The sequence below is a fragment of the Giraffa tippelskirchi genome, chromosome 4, assembly GCF_054371585.1.
Source record: "Giraffa tippelskirchi isolate mGirTip1 chromosome 4, T2T-mGirTip1v1.2.pri, whole genome shotgun sequence".
NCBI classification, from domain to species: Eukaryota; Metazoa; Chordata; class Mammalia; order Artiodactyla; family Giraffidae; genus Giraffa; species Giraffa tippelskirchi.
Window position 1 is genome coordinate 59,103,720 of NC_137278.1, and position 19,008 is coordinate 59,122,727.

Consider the following 19,008-nt stretch of genomic DNA (forward strand, 5'->3'; position numbering starts at 1 on the left):
TGATGACTTCTGAAAACTGTCATAGGAAGGGCAATAATATGGTCTTCAGTGGTGCTCAGTCCATTCATAACACTACCAGAGATAGTTCATTATTCTAGATAGTTGTCTGACTTACAAAGTATTTTTAAAATATTGATGTACAATAATGTACAATAAAATACACAGATCTTTGGCTTTCTCTTTGAATGTATTCCTACCTAACTTCTTTCTTTTAATGATATTTTCAGGTATACTTATTGTATACAATAGTTTATTTCTAATGTTGAGTAGTTTTCCATTGTATGAATCTGCAACTCTATCCATTTTGGTTACAGTTTGGGGCTATAATTAATAAGGCTCCTATCAACACTCTTATATAAGTTTTTGTTATGAACATGTTTTTATTTTCTTAGGTAAATACACCTAAGAGTGACACTGTTGAGTTGTATGGTTAGTAAATGTTTAATAAATCGGTGAACAGTTTTCCAATGCAGTTTTTCCATTTTACACTTCCATCTGCGACCTAGGAGTATTCCAATGGCTTCACATTCTTGGCAGCATTTGTTGATATTAGTCTTTTTCAGTCATTCTAGTGGATATGAACTGGTGTATTACTGTAGTTTTAATTTGTACTTCCCAGCAGACCTAAGATGTAGAATACTTTTTAAAAAAAAATTTATTTATTTACTTTAAAATGAAACAAAGGTGAATATTTTTAATGATAAAACGTACAATTCACACAGATAATATACATCATAAATTATGAGACACTTAACAACAAAGAAACAAAGATATATAAAGCAAAAATCAGAATAAATTTAAGGGAAAATAAAAAATATATATAATCTAATCATAGTGAGACATATTAACATTTCTCTGAGACTATTTTATCAAGTGCAGAAAAAATAAGAATAGGAGCATCTTGACTGATGTCATTAATAATTTAAATATATTTCTATTTATATTCATGTATATTAATCTTATATCCTACACAAATATATTTAAAATTTTGTATCTCATATGTTGTTATCAGATGTCCATAGGACATTTAGAAAAACTGGCAAAAAGATAAATATTACTAAATTTCAAAAAGTAGCTGTTTTTTGTGATTCAGTTTACATATATATTACTTTTGAAATTACTTTCCATTATAGGTTATTATAAGATATTGACTAGAGTTCCCTGTGCTATACAGTAAATTTTTGTTGCTTATCTATTTTTTTTAATTAGAAATGTAGCATTCTATTCATACTAAGTCAAACAAATGGAATCAAAATGTCATAAATTTTTTAGTTAAGCAAAAATTAGTAAGTTTTCTAAAATATATATACTATACATAATATATATATGTATACAAATGTTCCTCTACTACAATAAAGGCTTGAGAAAGAACATCAAAAAAAGAAACAACGAGAGTAACTGGAAAACTCAATGAAATGGGAGCACTGAATATGAAATAGAAAAAGTGAAACAAACTAGATAATAAAGTAAAAGATCCTCATACAGTCCAGTTGTTTTTAAACATGGCTGCTCATTAGAAACATATCTGGAGCTCTGGTGAAAAAATAATACCTGAGTACTTGTATTTTTCAAAAAATTCCAAGACAATTCTGATATGCATATGGATTTTAAAAAGTGATTACAGATTTTCTATTAAACGGTTGCTTTGGTGATACAGAATTCTATTATTCTTCAGTTGACCAATCATGATACAATGGTATTAAGTAATAGTTACATAATCACTACAGTCAAAGATGTTTATCAGTTTTCACAATCAGTAGCCAGACAAAAAATAAGATAATTACAACTGCAAGTCATAGTAGGAATACGATTAACCTAACAATATAAAATAATTAATAAAATTTGGGGGGTCGAGCAGAGTGATGTGGTAAATGGAAGTGCATACATGCACATATTTTTATCTACCTAGTCTATGTCTTTTGGTTGGTGCATTTAATCCATTTACATTTAAGGTAATTATCAATATGTATGATCCTATTACTGTTTTCTTAATTGTTTTGGGTTTATTTGCTGTAGGTAGGTCTTTTCCTTCTCTTGTTTCCTGCTTAGAGAAGTTCCTTTAGCCTTTGTTGTTGGTGTTCCTTTAGGCTTTGTTGGTTTGGTGGTTGAATTTGCTTAACTATTGCCTGCCTGGAAAGCTTTTGATTCCTCCATCAAATCTGAAGGAGAGTCTTGCTGGGTAGAGTATTCTTTGCTGTAGGGTCTTTCATCACTTTAAATGTATCATGTTATTCCCTTCTGGCGTGTAGTTTCTGTTGAGAAATCAGCTGATAGCTTGATGGAAGTTCCCTTGTATGTTGTCATTTTCCCTTTGCTGCTCTTAATATTTCATCTCTGTCTTTAGTTTTTGTCAGCTTGATTATTCTGTGTCTTGGTGTGTTCTTGAGTTTATCCTATCTGGGACTCTCTGTGCTTCCTGGACTTGGCTATTTCCTTTCGCATGTTATGGAAGTTTTCAGCCATTATCTCTTCAAGTATTTTCTCAGGTCCTTTCTCTCTTCTCCTTCTGGGACCCCTATAATGTGAATGTTGGTCCATTTAATGTTGTCCCAGAGGTCTCTTAGGTTGTCTTTTTTTCCCCCTATATTCTGTTCTGCGGCAGTCATTTCCACCAATCTGTCCTCCAGGTCATTAATCCGTTCTGCCTCAGTTATTCTGCTATTGATTCCTTCTAGTGTATTATTCACCTCTGTTTTGTTTGTTCTTTAGTTCTTCTAGGTCTTTGGCAAACATTTGTTTGCATTTTCTCAAGCTCTGCCTCCATTCTTTTTCTGAGATCCTAAAACATCTTCACTATCATTATTCTGAATTCTCTTTCTGGAAGGTTACCTATGTCCACTTCATTTAGTTGTTTTTCTGGGGTTTTATCTTATCCCTTCATCCATGACATAACTTTCTGCTTTTTCGTGCTGATTAACTTTCTGTAATGTGGTTTGTCAGTCACTAGGGGACTGTGGTTCTTCTTGCCTCTTCTGTCTGCCCTCTAATGGAGGTTATGAGAGGCTTATGTAATCTTTCTGATGGGAGGGACTGATAGTGGGAAAAACTAGGTCTTTCTCTGGTAGGCAGGGTCTTGCTCAGTAAAGCTTTAATAATTATCTGCTGACTGGTGGGGTTGCATGCCCTCTCTGGTAGTTTTTTGGCCTGAGGTGACCCAGCTCCATGGTTGGGTTAATGGTGACCTCGAAGAGGGTTTATACCAGGGAGGGACCTTCCCAGACTGCTGCTGCCAGTGCCCCCGTCCTGTGGTGAGCCCCTGCTGACCAACATCTCCACAAGAGAACCCCCAACACCACCAAGTTGTTTTGGTTCAGTCTCCTGTGAGGTCACTGCTTCTTTCCTCTGAGTCTTGATGTGTGCAAGGTTTTGTTTGTGCCTGCCAAGACTGGAGGTTCTCTTTTCCCCAGTCCTGTGGAAGTCTTGTAATCAAATCCCTCTGGCCCTCAAAGTCAGATTCCCTGGGGATTCCCAGTCCATTTGTCAGGTCCCCAGGGTGGGAAGCCTGACATGTGGTTCAGAACCTTCAAAACAGTGGGAGAATTTCTTTGATATTACTGGTCTTCAGTTTATGGGTCACCCACCTAGTGACCCATCTTGCTGTGGCTCTAAGATGTAGAATACTTTTGAATAAATTTTAAATTTTGAAAAAGTCCAACTTTTCTTTTTTGGTTAGTGTCTTCTAACCCTCTGAAATCTTTTACCTATTCCAGTGTCAAAGACAGTCTATGTTTCTCCTTGCAAGCTTTCGTCTCTAGGCTTTACATTTAGATGTGACTCACCTGTGTGGGTGTGTAGAAAATAAGGGTTGAGGCTCATTCTATTTCTTATTCAATTGTTCTACCAATATTGTTATACTCTCCTTTTCTGATGTGTTAACTTGATACTGTGGTCAAAAATTGATTATTTATATTTAGGTCTGTTCCTGGACTCTTGATTCTGTTCCACTGATGTATTAGTTTATTCTTATCCTAATACCAAAGCTTGATTACTGTAGCTTTATAGTAAGTCCTGAATTCAGAAAGAACAAGTCTTCCAATTTGTTATTCTGTTTCAAGATTGTTTTGGCTATTTTAAGGTCTCTGTACATCTAGATAAACTTTAATTTTTATGTATTTTAATCAATCACTTTGTTCTTGTTTTAAAAAGCCTGACAGAATTTTGATAGGGACTGCATAACAATTGATATTAATCAATATAAGAAGATACCTGAAACAATAACTGAGTTTTCCAATTCATAAACATGACATCTAGCTTTTTATTTAGGCTTACACATTTTTTTCTCAGCAATTTGTGTACTACTCACTGCACAGTCTTTCTTAAATTTATTCCTAGATATTGTTTTTCAAGGCTACTGAAATATTATTGTTTTAAAACTTGTTTCCAATTAGATCACTAGTATGTCCCTAAGCTTTGAATTTTGTAAGATCTTGCTAAATTCAAATTTTTTTTTGGTAGAGTGCATAAGGTTTTCTATGTAAAACAACCTTGTCACTTGAGAATAATGATTCAACTCTTGTGTTTTAACCCTTATATCTTTTTCTTGACTGACTGCATGGTTAGGACCTACAGAACAATGCTGAACAGAAAAGGTGAGAGCAGACATCCTTGCATTAATACTTTACCATTAAGTATCATGGTAAATATGGATGTTCTTTTGCAGATGCTCTTTATTAAATAATTTATATTCCTGTTTTTGTACTGGGAGAGGGTGTTGAATTTTGCCTAATGCTTTTTCTGTAATCATTGGATGATTGTATGGTTTTCCTCTTTTATTCTGTTCATAGGTGAATTATACTGATTAAATTTCTAATGTTAAGCCGAACTTCCCTTCCTGGAATAAAACCTATTTGGTCATAATGTATTATTATTTTCCTTTTTATACATTGCTGAGTTCAGTTTGCTAGTATTAAAAGGACTTTTATTTCTATATTCATGAGGAATATTGGTCTATTTTCTTGTAATATCTTTTTCAGATTTCATATCACATATGGTATTTCTTAGGAGTCATCTACATAAAATAACCCAACTGTTCTGAGGTATATTTTCATGGCCATTGAAAAGTTCCTAAAAGCCATATAAAAAAGCAAAAGCAAAAAGGTAGTTTATCTGATTCTGTAAAAATTTGACATTCTTTAAGTGAACAAAAATCTGAAAAAATCCAGAGAAGAACTGAGATGTGAGGTAAGTTGTTAACTCAAAGGTTTGTTTTTGTTAGTTGGCATTTCTCTTCTTCATTCCATTCCATTTCTTCATCCACTTCACAGTAACAGGAAAAAAAAAAAAAAAAAAGAACTCTGCATTGAGGATTAGGCAATCTTCACAAATGTTTTTGAATATCCTTACAGTATATGATGGATAAAAATCCTGAGATTCAAACCCCAAGCATAATGAAATTTCAAAACTATTGGGAGTTTAAATCATTTTAAATTTGCAGTTTGAAAAGTAGTTTTAATATTTTCAATTCTACAAAAAGCAAGAGAAATCTCTCTACCCAAGTTAAAAATGTAAGGGATCATCTAACACATCTTTAATTACAACGGCAAAAATCACAGGGAAATTTCAGGTGTACGCTTTTAACAATAAAAAATTACAAATTTAATACACAATAAAAATATTTGCCACTTATATAAAAACTAAAGCTGTGTATAGACACACGTGTACATACTTTTTAAGGAGAGAAAAGTTCTGAAAGGATAACAAAGTGAAAACAGCAGTTACCTTTGGGAATAGTAATTGTGTAAGAAAACTTGACTTTTTTTAGCAATGGCTTGAATTTTCTAGATGAGATTCTGTTCTGTATAATTTGTGTAACTAAAATAAACTTTAAGAAACTGTTCATAACAGTGAATCATGAATCTTGACTTTAGTAGAAATCACATACCACTCTGAGAAAATTTATTACCTGCAGCTTCAAAACTAGTGTTGATGATGTTAGAAGCCACACGCTCAAACCCTACATATAGAGTTCAAAGGCTGGTTCTTTATTCAAACTATTAAACTGGACATATAATCAACTTTTTCCTGATTTATCTTTTGGGCAACAATTTGCAGAATACATTTAGGACTTCCTGAAAGTTATTTAAACAAATAGATTTAAGAAAAACTATCAGTAAAATTACTGTGAAGAATGTTCTCAATTTCTTTTTGATTCAATGACCTTGCCTCACATTCTTGATCACACACATTTTTTTAAAAATGAATCATATGTTCTGAATATTTAAAATACTTGTTTCCTCTCTAAGCCTACCACCAATGACACACACACAAAAAGCATAACAAAAAATAGTAGTAACTACTGAACAATCAATAACTTAGTACACCAAAACTCATACACAAATTTAAAGAAAATGGCAAATGAGGAAAACTGTAACACAGCATGGGCACAACATCAGTTATCTTTTTGTTTTGTTTTCATTTTTGGCCATACCATGTGGCTTGTGGGATCTTAATTCCCTGACCAGGGATCAAACCCATGCCCTCTGCAGTGAAACTGCAGAGTCCTAACCACTGGACTGCCAAACCATCAGTATCTTTAAAACATAAAGCTCTTACAAATCCATAAGGAAAAAAATAGATACTTCAAAAAGAATTATAAATGGCCAAGGAAACAAGTAGTCACTCTCTAATAGTCAATATAAATAATTAAAATAAGATTTTTTTTTCACCTATTAAGTATAAATGAGTTAGAAAAAAATTCTGCTAGCAGAGATTCACTGGCTGTTCTCAGACTTGTGTTAGAACAATATACCGGTATAGATTCTGAAGCACAATCTGACAAGCATTAGTAGCTTTAAAATGCTTTAATCAGAATACTTAATAAGTAATTCATTCCAATTAAGATTTTCATTTTAACTCATACTAATGAGTTAAAAACAGAGATTGCTAAAATGATGTTTAGCAACTAAATGATGTTTAGAACTAAAAGATGTTTTTATGGGTCAGGACAGAAGACTCACCAAAGCCAAAGCAGCTACAATAAGCTTCAAGTCCTTTCTTAAACTGGAAAAGTCATCAGAAGAATCAAATGGAAATATGTTAAACTCCTACTGTTCCTGTGTGTTTAATTCCTACAAACACTCAAAAAGGGTAGGGTCAGTCTTTCATGATACCAGAAGGCAGAAGATGGAGGGAATGGAGGGACAGATTGCTATTCTTTTGGTTTAGGAAATTCTCTCCTCCATTACTGGGAATAAAGAAAAGGCAACACCTTTTTTTCTTTTTCTACAAGCAAAATAGCCAAGTGTGACTATATTAAAATCTCATTTTAGTACTTTCCTATAAAGTTTACTCAAATTCTTTAATTACTGATCTAAGATGGTCTAGGTGATATTCTTCTATGAAGGATTCTGCTTGATTCAAAGCTTTTATTTTCACCAGAATAAGAATTATTTCTTTGACTTCATCCCTGAAAAAAACAACAAAAGGGCAATGCAGTGTATAAGGGCACAGTGAAACATCAGTAGTTAATCTGAAACAAAAACTTAACCTGATGCCAATATCTAAAATATATTGCATAAAGTATTTAGATGCTACCTTCTCCACATAATCATGAAATTCCAGAGACTATTAGTTGATATATTCTGGCAAATTTTAATGTGAATGACTATAAAAAAGTAGAAAAAGCACAGTAGAAATCTATCATTAGAAATCTGAGCAGTGGTGTGCTGCTACCAGCAGTTTATATGGGCTATCATGGTGGGAGTATTTATCCCACAGATATAATCAAATGCTACAATTTGAGGGTTTTTGTTTGTTTGTTTGTATTTTGAGGTGGTTTGCCAACACCATTGTATTCAAGTCCTTAAACATCTAGTGCTGTGAATGAGATCTAGCTACTGCTGTGTAAATGCCAGGTTGCAGATCTATACTTAACAAACGTTGAGATTTTGAAATGGCTATGAAAATTAGAAAGACATTAAAAACATGCTTAAATAAAAGGCTTTTGACTTACAGTTTTAATTCTAAATTCCCCTGTGATACAGTTTTCTGGAAGTGCTTATTTTGGAAGAGATTTACATTTAAAAATATGAACTAATATGCCTGAGGTGTAAAAGTAAGATACTGAGTGATTCTAAAGTTGCATATGAAACCATCTCCTAATTCTACAGTGACAGCCTCAGATTTTTAAAAGTAAAGTACAAATCTTTCTAAAAATTGCCAAGAACAGAAGCCTAAACAATGCTTATAGAGGTACAAATAAAATATGCATTACCTGATTTCATTTTTAGATAATTTACGTGCAGACTGCAGTAAAAACTGGATGAAATTCTCTAGCTGGGGAATGGATGTTCTCATGGCAGAGTTTTGGAACCACTTTTCTGGTAAATATGCTGCTATCTGATAATCAAAACACATGGTTGATTTTTAATGACAGTTATTAACTAAGGACTTCAACATAATCTCATTTAATCCTTATACTACTCATGTTAAGATTCCTTGGAAGATCCCCTGGAGAAGGGAAAGGCTACCCACTCCAGTATTCTGGCCTGGAGAATTCCATGAACTGTATAGTCCATGGGGTCACAAAGAGTCAGACACGACTGAGCGACTTTCACATACACACTACTCATGTTGGTTGTATTATTCTTCCATTTTATAGTTCATGGTTAAATAACTTTTGAGAATTTCCCCTTTCTTTGTTAAGGTTTTATACTTAAAAAAAATCATATTTGGATACCAAAAGCTTAAAGGAGACTACTCTTTATAAATACTTACTAGTACTTGTAATACTTTCATTACTCTGTATGCCTGAGTGATTAAATCGTACAAAACATAATCTATAACTAAACACCAGAAATGTGTAGACACAAAACAGTTAACAAACCTAGATTTGGCCCTTTAACAATGCAGAGAGTTAGGGACAGTGACCTATGCACAGATGAAAATCAGTGTATTAACTTTACAGTCGGCCCTCCATATCTGTGGTTCTGCATCCACAAGTTTAACCAACTGTGGATTGTGAAGTACTCTAGTATGTACTGATATTTATTGAAAAAAAAATCCACACAGAAGTGGACCCATGCAGCTTAAATCTGTGCTATTCAAGGGTCAACTGTATAAAATAGGTACATTTAATGTGATTTCACAGTATGAAATTAGATGACTTTATGTATAACCCATATGAATAAATTAGAGTTAAGAAATCAAGGTCATTCTAAGATACACTGTATAAAAAAATTTATTACAGTTTTTTTCTAATTTAATACATTGCTTTAAATGTCAATGGCAGCATAAGGAGTCAATGTATGTGCATTCATTTGTTTCTTTTGGGGGAAAAAAACCCTCAAACAACACTTACTTTCATCATGCTAAAGGTAATACATGACTTGGGGAAAAAGTTTTGGAAAAACTAAAAAATATAAACAAAAAGGAAAACTTCCTTGTTGGAGAAGGAAGAATTTTTTTTAAAAAAGGAGAGAGAATGGGAGCAAGGGAAAATCTGAGACCATACTCTAACAAAATTCTTGGTTATGTTAGTTGCTAAGGTCAGGATCAGTATGTACCTTGAGAAAGTAGAAAGTTGTACTATATATATATAATAAAATTCATTAAAAGAAAGTTCTGGAATGCATGTTTTCTAAAATAAATCTAGTTGGTCAACACGGAAAACACAGTTGAAAATGGTTTATCCTATTTCTTAATCACTTTTTTCAATTATCTAGAAAAAACAGACACACTAGTTGCCTAAGGCAGAAAGTCCTATAAGTCTTGTTACGTAAACTATATCTTTTTAGTTTTAAAACCAGCCCTTAACTGATCTGGAATTTAATGTCATTTACACTTGCTTTTCCCTTGTTTTGTATCACAAGGCTCAATAAAATTCTGAAGGAACTATCTAGCTTTCCCATAAATGATCCTGGGACTTAAAGCCACACTGTTTTGGTCTGGTTTTCTAGCCACAAACTGTGAAGAGAATGTCATATTTCCTCTACTGCATAGTAGAGCTTTCTGGTCAAAGAGATCTAAACTGAAATCTGAAACACAATAGGATGGATGAAGATTGAAATTTCTCATAAATAATGTAGTTAAAAACTACACGATACGAACTACATGATACAAAAACCATAGCTGGGAAAATAATGGTTGTCTAGGAACTGCTAGACAGCTCCTAGGAATTGTCTAGGAATCCGCCTGTAATGCAGGAGACCTTGGTTTGATTCCTGGGCAGGAAGATCCCCTGGAGAAAGGATAGCCTACCCACTCCAGTATTCCTGGGCTTCTCTTGTGGCTCAGCTGGTAAACAATCTGCCTGCAATGTGAGAGACCTGGGTTCAATCCCTTGGTTAGGAACAAGTCTTAGGCTTTCCTTGTGGCTCAGCTAGTAAAGAATCCGCCTGCAAATGCGGGAGACCTGGTTCGATCCCTGGGTTAGGGAGATCTCCTGGAAAAGGGAAAGGCTACCCACTCCAGTATTCTGGCCTGGAGAATTCCATGACTGTACAGTCTATGGGGTTGCAAAGAGTCGGACATGACCGACTTTCACACTTTTAGGAACTGCTATCTAACATTACATATACATGTATACTAAAAAAAAACCTTATATAAGAACATAAATATTTTCCCACATTCTTAGGAAATTATGTCCATTGATTTTTTAACTTAGGATAATTTCCTAGAAGTAAAATTGCTATGTAAAAGCATGTGGACTTTATTTTATTTTATTTTGGCTGATGGTTCTTTGTTGCGGTGGGATGCTTCTCTAATTGTGGCATGCAGGCTCTCTAGTTGTGGCGCATGGGCTTAGTTGCCCCGTGGCATGTGGGATCTTAGTGCCCTGACAAGGGATTGAACCCAAGTCCCCTGCATTGGAAGGTAGATTCTCAATCACTGAACCACTAGGGAAGTTCCCTAAAAGGGTATGAACTTTAAAGGTTTTATATCGATTGTACCAAGAGAGTCTCCAGAGTTGTATTCCTCTTCCCACAATGCACAAACTATTTCCCAGAACTGCCTCTCCACACTTTCTAGATGAATGATGTTCCTGGACAAATGTGGGGCTGTTGTTTCCCAGTGCTTATGACAATACTGGGAATTACAATGAAAATAACAGCAAAAAAAAAAAAATCCTTACTGAATTATTTATAATTCTCTGATTATTAGTACTATGAATATTTTCCACATGTTTAGAGGTTATTTTGGCATATTCTTTTTCAGGGGGGAATTGCTTTGCCTTTTGGTCATTTTCAATAAGCACATTCAAGAGAGCTTTTAAAAAAATGTGGGTATTTATCCTCGTTATGCACATTATAACTTATTTCTCTGTTTTTCAACTTTCTTTCTATTTAACTTTTTATTATAGAAAATTCCAAACATAAACAACAGGAGAAAGAATACGTATGTGCTGTGCTTAGTTGCTCAGTCGTGTTCGACTCTTTTGTGGTCCCATGGACTGTAGGCCACCAGGTTCCTCTTCTATGGGGATTCTCCAGTCAAGAATACTGGAGTGGGTTGCCACGCCCTCCTCCAGGGGATCTTCTCAACCCAGGGATCAAACCCAGGTCTCCCACACTGCAGGCAGATTCTTTACTGCCTGAGCCACGAGGAAAGCCACGAGGGAAGAACAGGTATAGTGAGCCCAATAAACCCATCTTCGAGCTTTAACAATAATCAAATAATCCTGATACCTTTATTTATTTAATTGGAGGATAATTACTTTACAGTATTGTGATGGTTTTTGCCATACATCAGTATGAATCAGCCACAGGTATACACGTGTCCCCTCCATCCTGAACCCCCACCCACTTCCCGCCCCACCCCATCCCATCCCTCCAGCTTGTCACAGGGTACCCTGTGTCATACATTAAATTCGCATTGTTTTTATCTATTTTACATATGGTAATGTACATTTTTCAATGCTATTTTCTCAAATCATCCCACGCTCTCCTTTTCTCACTCAGTCCAAAAGTCTGTCCTTTATGTTTGTGTCTCCTTTGCTGTCCTACCCATAGGATTATTAGTACTATCTTTCTAGATTCTATATATATGTGTTAATATACAATATTTGTCTTTCTCTTTCTGACTTACTTCACTCTGTATAATAGGCTCTAGGCTGATCCGCCTCATTAGAACTGACTCAAATGCAATCCTTTTTATAGTCCTGATACCTTTCTGTTTAATGCTTTTTGGTTGACCGAAGTTTTTTATTTTTGTCAAATCTATTATCTTTTCTCACCATTTTTTTTTTTTGCATTAAAGTTCAGAAAAGACTCTCTTAACATCAGGTATAGTCATTTATCTTCCTAGTACAACATTTTATAGTTTTATTTTTTTACACTTAATTTTTTACTTTAGCTATAATTTACATTGGTCTTTAAGTGAGAGGTGAGGATCTAACAGTCATTTTGTAGTTAACCAGTATATTAATTTTTAAATACTGGATTCTCCCAGATTTCTAGTCTGTTAAATTAATTTGTTATTATGTAAGTTACACAATTTATTTTGCTATAAAATTAATTTTAATAACTTTTAAAAATGATAAAATGAGGATCAATTTCTATACAGCTTACCTGGCTGCACTTTTTAACAACATCTGGGCCAGGTATGGCATTGAGAAGAGCTATAATAAGGTAACGATTCAGCAGCTTCCCTAGTCCTAGCTCTTGCAAGGTGTCTTCTGGGAGGAGTTCATTCCAAAGAAGAACATTGCCAAAGAGCTAAAATACAACAAAATTTCAAGTGACTATGTACCTTTTCTCCCAAGGAAAACTGTAATAGTCTCCAACAAACAAAAAGCTGGTCAAACTGTAAAACTCTCACACTTTCAGGAACTGCTATCTAACATTACATATACATGTATACTAAAAAAAAAACCTTATATAAGAACATAAATATTTTCCCACATTCTTAGAAAATTATGTCCATTGATCTTTTAACTTAGGATAATTTAACAATTAGCACTGTTGGAACCATCAATTTTAGAATAGAAAACATTTCTGAATAAACACTCAATTCTTCTTAACCTGCATGTATTTCTTCATCCTATCTTCATTTTTTTTTTTTAGGATAACCACTCAAAATCTATTTCAAATTACCTTGCTGGAGGTTTTCTATATCAATAATCTTCCTTCTCAATTCATTCTCTCTTGGAGGCTGGGGCCATCGGATATAAGACTGCAGGACCCCAGGATTCATAAAAGCACTGATGTTAAAGCCAGTGGTATTGTTACCAATATGTGACCTTGAGAAATCAATCAAACCTGAGAACCTCACTGCTCTAATATAGAAAATAAGATTAATAATAACCTGTGGGTTTGGAGATATTTCAGGTAAAATCATTTTAAGAAATTCTAATAAAATTCTAATCAAAATAATATGGGTTGCATTTCTCTCCTCTAAATGCAGATCTTTATGTGAATTTTATGGTAGCTTCCATTTTCTTTCCATTACTAAATTTATAATGTAAGTGCTAAACTATATCCAGTTGTACTAACATGCAATGCTTTTTCACAATGTCATTGTTGATGTTGTGCCCTCTTCCTGCAAAGCCTTTTTCCTAATCCAACCACATGACAGGTATTGATTCACCCTATCAAAACTATTCTTGCTGAGGTCATTCATGACCTTATAACTATGAAACCCAGTAAACATTTTCAGTCTTCCTTCTAATTCTCTTCAGTGGCATTAATACTTGGTTCTCAAAAGCCCTTCACTTAGTTTCTCTGATGCCACTCTCTTGTGACCATTCTTAGTTTAACAGCTTATTCTTAACGCCTGTCTGAAGGCTTCACTTTGTCTGCCCACTGCTTCTTCTCCTCAGAGGTTGCCATTCATGACCATGCCTCCAAACACTGCCTAAATATGACTGACTCCCAAATCTCCAGCTCAGATCTGTCTCCTGTAATTCAGACTCATGTATTCAAGTGCCTCCCTTTATCTCATAAATATCTTGCATCCACTATGTCCACTTATCTTTCCTCCCAAACCTTTTCTTCCTTCTCCAATGCCCTCAAAGAATGCCACCATAAGTTAATAGGGTGCCAAAGTCAGAAACTTGGCTAGCACCCTACATTCTTCAGGGTAGAATTAATTCTGTTATCAGTCATTGGGTTCTTTTGATGCTTCATCCTAAAAATCTTTTGAACTAATCTTTTCCTTACTGTCCCCATTGCTATTGATTCAGCACCGATTTCATCCTTTACTGTTTAGACTGGAGGTTAGACAACTATGGCCTGTGAGTTAAATGCAGCTTATGGTCTGTTTTTGCAGAGTTGGTGAACTAAGGATGGTTTTTATAATTTTAAATGATTGAAAAAAAGAGCATTTCAAGACATGAAAATCATATGACAGTCAAATTTCAGTGTCCATAAAGTAAAGTTTTACTGAAACACAGACATGCTCATTTATTTACATATTGTCTATGACTGCTTGCACTACAGTGACAGAGCTGAACAGTTCAACAGACATTATACAACCTACAAAACCTAAAATACTTACTGTCTGGTCCTTTAAAGAAGAAAATTTCTGATCTTCACTGTATAATAAACTATATAGTAAACTTCTTTTGAAAGAAAAAATTTTTTTATTTTTGCAGTTTTTGCTTACCTTTAGACCTGACCAGAACTGTCTTTCTTGAAACTTTGAATGTGGTGATGTTTTGTTTTCTACAGCACTATTTAAAGCAAAAGAAAGACAATGCAAATGACTGTTCATCTTTCAGAAACAGAGTTTAAACAACTGAATGGTTACTTTTTTTTTCTTTTAATCAACCAAACTAAGTCTTAACAATATAATTGAAGGTTCTCTGGTGATATCTAATAAAATTACTAATGTATGTATACTCTTAACCAACAAATCCATGTTTGAGAATGCCTTCTATAGATACATTTGCACATATACAGGATAATATGTCCATAAAATTATTCACAACACTGTTAGTAATGTAATGGTTTACTGCTTACATGTTCATCAATTACAATACAGCCATATAATGGCATATTGTGCAGCTAAAAAAGCATGAGGAAACAATTTGTGGATGACACAAAAAGATCTCAAAGATGTACTAAGTCAAAGTAAGGTACAAAACAATGGTTATGACTATAATATACTTACTTTGCTATAAAAAAGAGGGGGAAATAAGATTAATTCTAATTGCATTGTAAGTATTAAAATTCTATCTGAAGTATTTAATTCTAATTGCAGAGAGAAATTCCAAAAGGTAAAAAAAAATTACCAACAGTGAGTATTCTTGAATGTGTACAGAAAAGAAGGCAAAAACTGGGTAGATGGAAGTCAGGAGCAGGAGAGAATAAGACATTTCATTTTAAACATAAGTAAAAATTTTAAATACACATTCTTACTTTTTAACTCTGGAGATATATTACTTACCTAAAACAGTGAAAGTGAAAGTCGCTCAGTTGTGTCTGACTCTTCGTGACCCCATGGACTATACAGTCCATTGAATTATCTAGGCCAGAATACTGGAGTGGCCTTTCCCTTCTCCAGGGAATCTTCCCAACCCAGGGAATCAAACCCAGGTCTCCCACATTGCAGATGGATTCTTTACCACGTAAAACATTACAAATCTTAAGTGTTGTTGTTGTTTAGTTGCTAAATCATGCCTGACTCTTTTGTGACCCCATGGAAGGTAGTCTGCCAGGTTCCTCTGTCCATGGGATTTCCCAGGCAAGAATACTGGAGTGGGTTGCCATTTCCTCCTCCAGGGAATCTTCCCGACCTAGGGATTGAACCTGCATCTCCTGCATTAGCAGGTTGTTTCTTTACCACTGAGCAATCTGCTGCTGCTGCTAAGTCACTTCAGTCATGTCTGACTCTGTGCGACCCCATAGACGGCAGCCCACCAGGCTCCCCTGTCCCTGGGATTCTCCAGGCAAGAACACTGGAGTGGGTTGCCATTTCCTTCTCCAATACTTAGCAATCTGGGAAGTCAACAAACCTTAACTGGGGTGAATTTTTACATGCAGGCATTTCTTCAGGATTCAAATTAACTAGCAAGCTTAGAAGTTCTTTTTTTCTTTCCATAGAACTCTTCGATCATGTGAGCACTCACTGTAGAATGAGCTTCAGTCCATAATCCATTACTACAACTGATGCTTTCTTAGAAAATCTACCAATATGCATCAAATACTATTTGTCTGATCATTTAAAAGTAAATATATATTTCAAAGATGTAGTTTCTGGCCCCTCAGTGATGTTCCAGGCCTTATTTTGAGCTCTTCATTTCAGGTATTCTGAGCACTCTCTTCATCTTCACAGTGTCCTATGGGATAGGCATTAATTTAATGCCCATTTTATATACAAAGACACTGATGCATGGAAAGGTCCAAGGTCAAGTGTCTAGTAATGGTGAATCTGCACTCCAGAATCTGTGTTTCTAACTAACTGGCTATGCCAATTGTCATGTTCTAAGGAATATCACTACATCATACATGGCATATAAAAGGTGATTAAGAAATATTTGTTGAAATATCAATTTGCATCTTAACAGGTATGTGTGTTTTGAAAACAATATGTTTAATTTCTTCTACATTACACTCTTAAATGAATCTGTATTGCAGGAGTAACTATTTCATAAAATCTAGAAATTAGCAACTCTTACCTCTTTGGATACAGAGGAATAAAAACATCATCTTCTATTGCCTTCTTCATTCTTGAAACAATGGATTTAAGTAAATCCTATTTTTAAAAAATGTAAAAGCATCACTGATAGTCATAGATAGAAATGTATGAACCAAAAAAAAAAAAAAGAAAAAGAAATGTATGAACCAAAAGAAGCAATTTTAACAGAATAGTGCAAATTTGTACACACTCAAAGACCTAGGTGTTAAAGTAATTGTAAATTAGGTACAAGAGAACTTCATTCACCCATGTGGTTGCATACTGCAATAGCCGGTGCCTTTTCATTGCAGCATAGTATTCTGTTGCATGATAGAACATTTACTTAGATGGTCTTTGGTTTAGGGGTTATTATGAATCATATTACTATATAAATTCCTGTAGAGCATGTCTTTTAGTATGCATGGGCATATATTTCTAATGGGTATATATGTAGAGATGGAATTGCTAAAATCCAGTTCATGTCAACTTTGAAGAGAATGCCAAGTTGTTTTCTGAAATAGGGGTATCCCATTTATGGTACCACTAGTCAGTATGAGAAATCCTGTTCCCTTACACCTTTACTAAGTCATATTTCTAGGGTTTTAAAAGTTTGGAATTCTGGTGAGTATGTCAGTTAGCAAGTTCAGTCGCTCAGTTGTGTCTGACTCTTTGAGACCCCAAGGACTGCAGCAGGCCAGGACCCTGTGTCCATCACCAATCCCCAGAGTTTACTCAAACTCATGTCTATTGAGTTAGTGAGCCATCCAACCATTTCATCCTCTGTTGTCCCCTTCTCTCCTGCCTTCAATCTTTCCCAGCATCAGGGTCTTTTCCAATGAGTCAGTTCTTCACATCAGGTGGCCAAAGTATTGGGAGTTTCAGCTTCAGTATGAGTCCTTCCAATGAATATTCAGAATCGATCTCCTTTAGGATGGACTGGTTGGATCTCCTTGTAGTCCAAGGGACTCTCAAGAGTCTTCTCCAACACAACAGTTCAAAAGCATCAGTTTTTCAGTGCTCAGCTTTCTTTACAGTCCAACTCTCATTCTATACATGACTACTGGAAAAACCATAGCTTTGACTAGACGGACCTTTGTTGGCAAAGTAATGTCTCTGCTTTTTAATATGCTGTCTAGGTTGGTCATAACTTTTCTTCCAAGGAGCAAGCATCTTTTAATTTCATGGCTGTAGTCACCATCTGCAGTGACTTTGGAGCCCCCGCAAAATAAAGTCTGTCATTGTTTCCACTGTTTCCCCATCTATTTGCCATGAAGTGATGGGACCAGATGCCATGATCTTAGTTTTCTGAATGCTGAGTTTTAACCCAGCTTTCTCACTCTCCTCTTCACTTTCATCAAGAGGCTTTTTAGTTCTTCTCCATTTTCTGTCATAAGGGTGGTGTCATCTGCATATGTGAGGTTATTGATATTTATCCCAGCAATCTTGATTCCAGCTTGTGCTTCACCCAGGCCAGCATTTCTCATGATGTACTCTGCATATAAGTTAAATAAGCAGGGTGACAATATACAGCCTTGACGTACTCCTTTCCCAATTTGGAACCAGTCTATTGTTCCATGTCCAGTTCTAACTGTTGCTTCCTGACCTGCATAGAGATTTCTCAAGAGCCAGGTCAGGTGCTCTGGTATTTTCATCTCTTGAAGAATTTTCCACAGTTTGTGGTGATTGACACAGTCAAAGGCTTTGGCATAGTCAATAAAGCAGAAATAGATGTTTTTCTGGAACTCTCTTGCTTTTTCGATAATCCAACGGACGTTGGCAATTTGATCTCTGGTTCCTCTGCCTTTTCTAAAACCAGCTTGAACATCTGGAAGTTCTCAGTTCATGTACTGTTGAAGCCTGGCTTGGAGAATTTTGAGCATTACTTTGCTAGTATGTGAGATGAGTGCAACTGTGAGGTAGTTTGAGCATTCTTTGGCATTGCCTTTCTTTGGGATTGGAATGAAAACTGACTTTTTCCAGTTCTGTGGCCACTGCTGAGTCTTCCAAATTTGTTGGCATATTGAGTGCAGGACTTTCACAGCATCATCTTTCAGGATTTGAAGTAGCTGGAATTCCATCACCTCCACTAGCTTTGTTCATAGTGATGCTTCCTAAGGCCCACTTGACTTCGCGTTCCAGACTGTCTGGCTCTAGGTGAGTGATCATACCATTGTAATTATCTGGGTCATGAAGATCTTTTTTGTATAGTTCTTCTGTGTATTCTTGCCACCTCTTCTTAATATCTTCTGCTTCTGTTAGGTCCATACCATTTCTGTCTTTTATTGAGCCGATCTTTGCATGAAATATTCCCTTGGTATCTCTAATTTCCTTGAAGAGATCTCTAGTCTTTCCCCTTCTATTGTTTTCCTCTGTTTCTTTGCACTGATCACTGAGGAAGGCTTTCTTATCTCTCCTTGCTATTCTTTGAAACTCTGCATTCAAATGGGTGTATCT

General features: G+C 35.1%; 1 protein-coding gene across 37 annotated transcripts in view; it reads right to left on the reverse strand.

Moving 5' to 3' along the window:
• Nucleotides 1-360: 360 nt before the first annotated feature.
• The window catches only part of GCFC2 (GC-rich sequence DNA-binding factor 2), an 87,239-nt gene continuing 68,591 nt past the window's right edge, over nt 361-19,008 (reverse strand). For 20 of the 37 annotated variants that reach the window (XR_014082823.1, XR_014082822.1, XR_014082824.1 and 17 more), the window contains 5 exons: nt 16,556-16,632; nt 14,542-14,608; nt 12,507-12,653; nt 8,213-8,337; nt 5,421-7,405 (listed from right to left, as the gene is read on the reverse strand). Coding sequence is in view for 14 of the 37 variants with exons in the window: in XM_081593052.1 (XP_081449178.1) it covers nt 7,285-7,405; nt 8,213-8,337; nt 12,507-12,653; nt 14,542-14,608; nt 16,556-16,632 (537 nt within the window). In the remaining 23 variants the exon portion in view is untranslated. Of the gene's footprint in view, nt 640-2,692; nt 3,780-5,420; nt 7,406-8,212; nt 8,338-12,506; nt 12,654-14,541; nt 14,609-16,555; nt 16,633-19,008 lie in introns of those variants that run through there. The other 17 variants (XR_014082820.1, XR_014082821.1, XM_081593053.1 and 14 more) reach the window with 6 other exon arrangements.